The sequence below is a fragment of the Ursus maritimus genome, unplaced genomic scaffold (assembly GCF_017311325.1).
Source record: "Ursus maritimus isolate PB19 unplaced genomic scaffold, ASM1731132v1 scaffold_12, whole genome shotgun sequence".
In the NCBI taxonomy this organism is placed as follows: Eukaryota; Metazoa; Chordata; class Mammalia; order Carnivora; family Ursidae; genus Ursus; species Ursus maritimus.
This window is the reverse complement of record NW_024423564.1, coordinates 14,557,775-14,563,774: the sequence shown is the minus strand read 5'-3', so window position 1 is coordinate 14,563,774 and position 6,000 is coordinate 14,557,775. Positions and strand designations below refer to the sequence as shown.

General features: G+C 40.5%; 1 protein-coding gene and 1 pseudogene across 3 annotated transcripts in view; both read right to left on the bottom strand.

The window, feature by feature from the left end:
• Nucleotides 1-349: 349 nt before the first annotated feature.
• On the bottom strand, nucleotides 350-1,840 carry LOC103674983 (annotated as a pseudogene).
• A 1,894-nt stretch (nucleotides 1,841-3,734) lies between these two features.
• The window catches only part of WDR47 (WD repeat domain 47), a 61,098-nt gene continuing 58,832 nt past the window's right edge, over nucleotides 3,735-6,000 (bottom strand). For all 3 annotated transcript variants that reach the window (XM_040626953.1, XM_040626954.1, XM_040626955.1), the window contains one exon: nucleotides 3,735-5,088. In XM_040626953.1, coding sequence (XP_040482887.1) covers nucleotides 4,946-5,088 — 143 coding nt within the window. In that variant the 3' untranslated portion in view covers nucleotides 3,735-4,945. The remainder of the gene's footprint in view (nucleotides 5,089-6,000) is intronic.

Here is a 6,000-nt window from a genome sequence, read left to right as displayed (position 1 = left end):
AGAGAGAGCACAGAAGCAGGGGGAGCGGCAGGCAGAGCGAGAGGGAGAAGCGGGCTCCCCCGTTGAGCATGGAGCCTGATGCTGGGCTCAACCCCAGGGTCCGAGGATCGTGACCTGAGCCAAAGGCAGACGCTTAATCAACTGAGCCATCCAGGCGTGCCGAAATACTTTTATTCTTACCCAAGAATATTCAAGATGAATGGGCACCAGTTTTTCTTTTCTTTTTTTTTTTTTTAAGATTTATTTATTTATTTTTAGAGAGAGGAAGAGAGCATGGGGAGGAGCAGAGGGAAAGAATTTTTCAAGCAGACTCTCCGCTGAGCAAGGGGTCTGAACTGGTGCTCGATCCCACAACCCATGAGATCATGACCTGAGCCAAAACCAAGAGTTAGACACTTAACCAACAGAGCCACCCAGGCGCCCCACCAGGTTATTTTCTTAATGTCATAACTGTACCTGTTGAGTAAAAATTAGCTATGTAGTTAAATTTGAACAACCTCTCCGAACTAAATTGGGTAATTCCAGGATAAACATCACTTTAGGGATTGCATTTTCTCATCTGTTCTCTTACTGATCATACAAACTAAAAAATGTCCAAATGCCACGTAATACCACAGTATGAATGGGCTCCAAACATACTTTAATTCTTCAAATGGAATTATATATGAGTATAATTATACAGACCCTACTACATTAAAAAAAAGATTGGGGTGATTTATCGGAGTATTTTATGAGCCATCACATGCAGTCAGGCAGGGTTGGCATCCGTTTTGTTCAACAAAGCTGCTTGTAGAAAGTGACAGAGTATGGGTTAGACTTCTAGGCTGACCATGCTGAAACTTCCCCTCAAGGCCCAGGTCATTACTGGAGTCAGCCTAGCTCTTGTTTCCATATTTTCTTTATTGGTAAATGGGGTTCCACCTGCGCTCCTCTCTACATAGACTTTTCTAAGTTTCTGCAGGTCTATCTGGCTTTTACCAGGAGTAATTAAGACATGCGTAAGTCGAGTTGGTAACCCTTCGGAGTTGGGTTTCAGGATAACACACTGCAGGTCAGAGACAGTAACTAGTGGACACTATGCCTCTGGTGATGGAACAAATTTCTTCATCAAAACCGTGTGTTCTTTCAGTCAGATCTTTAACTGTTGTCTGCATGGGTCCATCTTTTTTTAATGGTCCAGCCTGAAGTGCTTTGGTACAATCAGAATTTTTGAGCAGCCCAGGTGCCGTGGGTGATGGAGGTACAGGCAGAGAGGAGGTGGAGGGAGTGGAGGCAGAGCTGGATGAGGAGGAAGATGGTTGGCTGGCTGTGGCAGTCAGTATGGGAGGAAGCGCAGCTTGGGATTCTCCAGAGATGGTTAGAACACAGGCAGGCACATTTGTAAATTTACCACTTATGTGACACATTTGACCACAATTTGGACAAGGACAAGTTTTCCAAGATGGTCTTCAGTGCCTCCTGGAGTCTGCGGAATTCACTTCCCAAAATGCACAGCTGTTCTTTTAGATTGTGAAGTTCTTGGTGGTGGTAATGGGATGGAGAGATGATGTCTTTCAAGACTTAACTCTGGGCCATTCTGGCACCAGTTGTATATAGGCCGCGCCCTATGTGTCCTAAGTTTTACTGTATCTTTGATATTGGGAAATTAGAAATTCCAGTTTGATCCTGGCCAGCTTCTGCTAAGGGGTGTTAACTGTGGAAGGAATCACCACTCTTCCTGGTGACAGTGGCGGAGGGGGAGGTGTAATTAGCTTGAAGGGAAGTGGGAGGCTTCTCTTTTTTTGAATAATCTTTTCACTTTGGCTTTTAGCTTTTTTCATCATTGTTTGAACTTGGGCATTATTTAAGTCTAAGAGCCTGGGGATCAGATGGAGTTATGGTGGCGTCTCCCTTGCCATCGTGGCTACACCATCTTATATTGCCACCAATAATACACAAGAGTTTCAACGTCTCCACATCCTTGCCACTACATATTATGTTTTTGATAATGGCCACCCTGGGGCGCCTGGGTGGCGCAGTCTTTAAGCGTCTGCCTTCGGCTCAGGGCGTGATCCCGGCATTCTGGGATCGAGCCCCACGTCAGAGCCCCACGTCAGGCTCTTCCACTGGGAGCCTGCTTCTTCCTCTCCCACTCCCCCTGCTTGTGTTCCCTCGCTGGCTGGCTGCCTCTGTTAAAAAAAAAAAAAAATCTCTGATAATGGCCACCCTAACGGGTGTGAGGTGATATTTCATTGCGGTTTTCATTTTCATTTCCCTAATGATTAGTAGTGTTAAGCATCTTTTCATGTGCTTATTGGTCATTTGTCTCTCTTCTTTGGAGAAATGTCTATGCAAATACTTTGCCCATTTTTTAATCTGGTTGATTTTTTGGTTGTTTTTGTGCTGTAGTTCTTATAGATTCTGGATATTAATCCTTTATCAGACATATGATTTGCAAATATTTTCTACCATTTCATGGGCTGCATTTTCTCAGTTGGTTATGTCATTTGGCTTATTAAAAAAATTTTTAAATAAAATTTAAGTCAGACCTCTGACACTTCTGTACGGAGGAGCTAAGAATTTCTGCACCCCCTCATCCCTACTCTCCTTCTCCATACTCCCACTGAGAAGGGTTCAGAGAATGTAGATACTTCAGTTCTCTCCTTCTCTTTCACATGAACCTCCAAGAATCTATTCACCTCCATGAAGAAGACCATGTGGAGGCATGGGAAAAAGGACATATGTGACCGGATATTTATTATAAGTCATATAATTTCTAGTTATTATCTAATGCACTGCAGAAAGAATTCTATACTCATATATAGGAGCATCTTAAAGTTCTCTCCTTGAAGGTGGAATAATTTTATGAATCTTTTTTTTTTTTTACTATGAAGTTGAGCTGGTCTATATCAAGAAATGATTTTTTTCCTCGTTTTAAACTGAACACGAATAGACCTGCTGAAATATCTAGAATGTATGAAATGAAGCATGAAAACTGAAGAGGAGATTGTGGCTTACTTTTAGCAGAATTCCCCTCTGCAAAGGTAGGAAAACTGTGTATCTACTGAATATACACAGCTACAAGTGACAAGATTTCATTTCTTTCTAAAGCACTCAGTTCAACCTATTTGTTGTCTAATTTACAATTTATATATTTTTCTGGGCTTTTATTAATCAACTTTCACAATATATCCAGGATGGAAAGTTCCCTAGATCTTCAATAAAAGAGACAGACACATAAATTTAGGCAGTTGCTCAAGGGTTGCAAAGTAAGTTAGTAGAGGAATTTTATTTATTTATTTATTTACCTATCTATCTATTTATTTAAGTAACCTCTACAGCCTATGTGGGGTTCGAACTCACAACCCCAAGATCAAGAGTCACACACTCCACCAATTGAGCCAGCCAGGCACCCCAGTAGAAGATCTTTAGAAAGAAATTTAAGAAATTGATTGTGGGGGGACTCCTGGGTGGCTCAGTCAGTTAAGCATCTGCCTTCGGCTCGGGTCGTGATCCCAGGGTCCTAGGATCATGTCCCATATTGGGCTCCTTACTCAGCAGGAAGCCTGCTTCTCCCTCTGCCTGCCGCTTCCCCTACTTGTGCATGCTCTCTCTCTCTGACAAATAAAATCTTAAAAAAAAAAAAAGAAACTGATTGTGGGGTTGACCCACTGGACCACACCATCTCCAAGTAAACTGGAAAAAATAACACTCTAAATTGAAAGTCACAGATAGTGAGGAACAGGAATATTTTTAGGTGTCAAGAGGTCTTTATTGAAATAACAGCACAGATACACTTCTAATATCCTTTCCACTTGTATACAATAGATTAAAAATGCTTGCTACATACAGTGCACAGACAGTTCAATAATTAAAACCAACTCAACTGCATTTGAAATAAATAAAATAGCCTATTTAATAATTTAAAGTAAAATTACTGTACAATATGAAAATAAAGATACATAAATGTTAGGATCTACAATGCCATAGGAATAAAATCATTATTCTGCATTACACAAAACAGTGCAAGAAACAAATCCAAATAAGCTTTCGGAGTGCAAAGTTTAAATTTTTCCATTTTAAATTATCATGCAGACATAGCATTTCAAACCATGCTATAGTCTATGGCAAAGTTTGTAAATTTTAAGAGGAAAAACGCTAGCCAGTAAATCTACTGTACCTTCAAGTGCTGCGTCACATAGCGCTGCTGCTCTGCTCTTGCAGTACAGTTGAGGAGGGAGGTATCTTGTTGCATTCAAAAAATTGAAATTAACAAGTTTCTGAAGCAAACATATTTACCTTTTAAGCCTGAAACAAAATAATGTGACAAAATAGTAATTATATCCCTGGGTTTAAGAAAAAAGAAAAGGCCATTACCACATCATGAACTAAGAAGCAGTTTTCCATCCATCTTTAAACTCCACAATGATCCTTAGTGAAAATAACCATGTAACTTTTGAGAGACATATAAAATTCTGACCTCTAACTGACAAGTGATATAATATCATGGGAGTGTGAGAAAAGTAATTTCTGAACACCTATGTCTAATCTGTGTAGAACCTGGTTGCATTATATGTAATAATATGCTTAAAGTATAGTTCAATTTCAATGTGTATATAAAACTGTTATTTAGGCAAAGACCAAGGAATGCATTTAATACTAAACCGTAAACACATCGTCCACCTTGACTTGGAGTGCACACTGACAACATAAGAGCTCTTCCGCAGACTTTGGCAACAAGACTACATATAGCAGGTCACAGCAGCACGAGCTCACATGGAAGACTGAAAGCACTGCAGAATAACACCACCCAATGGTTCCTATCAAAGGGATACATGGTAATAAGGGGTCTCCTCGTGCTAAGCCACTTTTCTGATCAGTCTACGTTCTTCAAATTTATCATTTTCACAAGTCAGTAGTCTGAAGTCTCTGTGCTTTCACTGCATAGACTGACACGGGGCGTACTCTATCCATTGTAAGTCCAGAGGGTTACAGTTCTGTCTGCAGAAGACGACAGGAAGGAAAGATCCTGGGTGTGCCACCTGCACTGAATCACTTTGTCCTTGTGCTCCCCCACCACCATGATCGGAAGCTGTTTAGTGAGATCCCCTACATGAAAAAGAGAGACACTGATTTACGATACAAAATAAGTATATGTATAGATTTCACAGAGTTCCTGGTATTTGAAGGCATGACAGTATACAAAGTCCTAAACTACATTAATCCATTTAAAGGTTTAAACAGGAATAAATTCTTGAATACCTAACTATGTGAAGTAGTATTCAGTAAAATACACACAGCAACATTTGACATAGCTGCCACTCTCTCCTTGAAACTCTCTCAACTGACTTTTCCCTGACTTTGGTGCCATTACACCTTGGTCTCCTTTGCTGGGTTGCTGCTCCTTTCCCAGGAGGCAGCTTTCGGATTTCCTGTTCCCCTTACACCTACTTCCCATGAAATTTTATCTAGTACCATGTTACCATGGCCATTTGTGTACTGATGACTCACACATTTCACCTCCAACCTGGACTTCTCACCTGAGCTCCAGACTAGTATCCAAAGAGCTATTCGGCATCTCACTTGATTGCCTGATAGTCATCTTAATTTGTTTAAACCAAACTCTTGACTTTCTTGCCCAAACCTGTTCCTCTTCCAACGATTAATGGCCCTATCTGGTTGTGCATGCCAAAAGCCTAGGAATCAGCATTCCTCTCACTCCTCAAATTTAATCTAAACAAATTAAAATATATCCCAAATTCAGTCACTCCTTACCACCTCCACCTCTACCACCCTAGTCCAGGCTACCATCACCCCTCACATGAATTGTTCCAATAGCCTGATATTTACATCTACAATCCATTCTCCCTACACAGCTCAAAATTATCTTTTAAACAGATATCAATAGATAACAGATCAGATCACTCCCTATTTTAATATTCCAAAGGATTCCCATTATGCTTTTTTAAAATGTCTATAAAACCCTGCCTCTGATTTATTCTTGTCTCTCCCTCCCTTAGT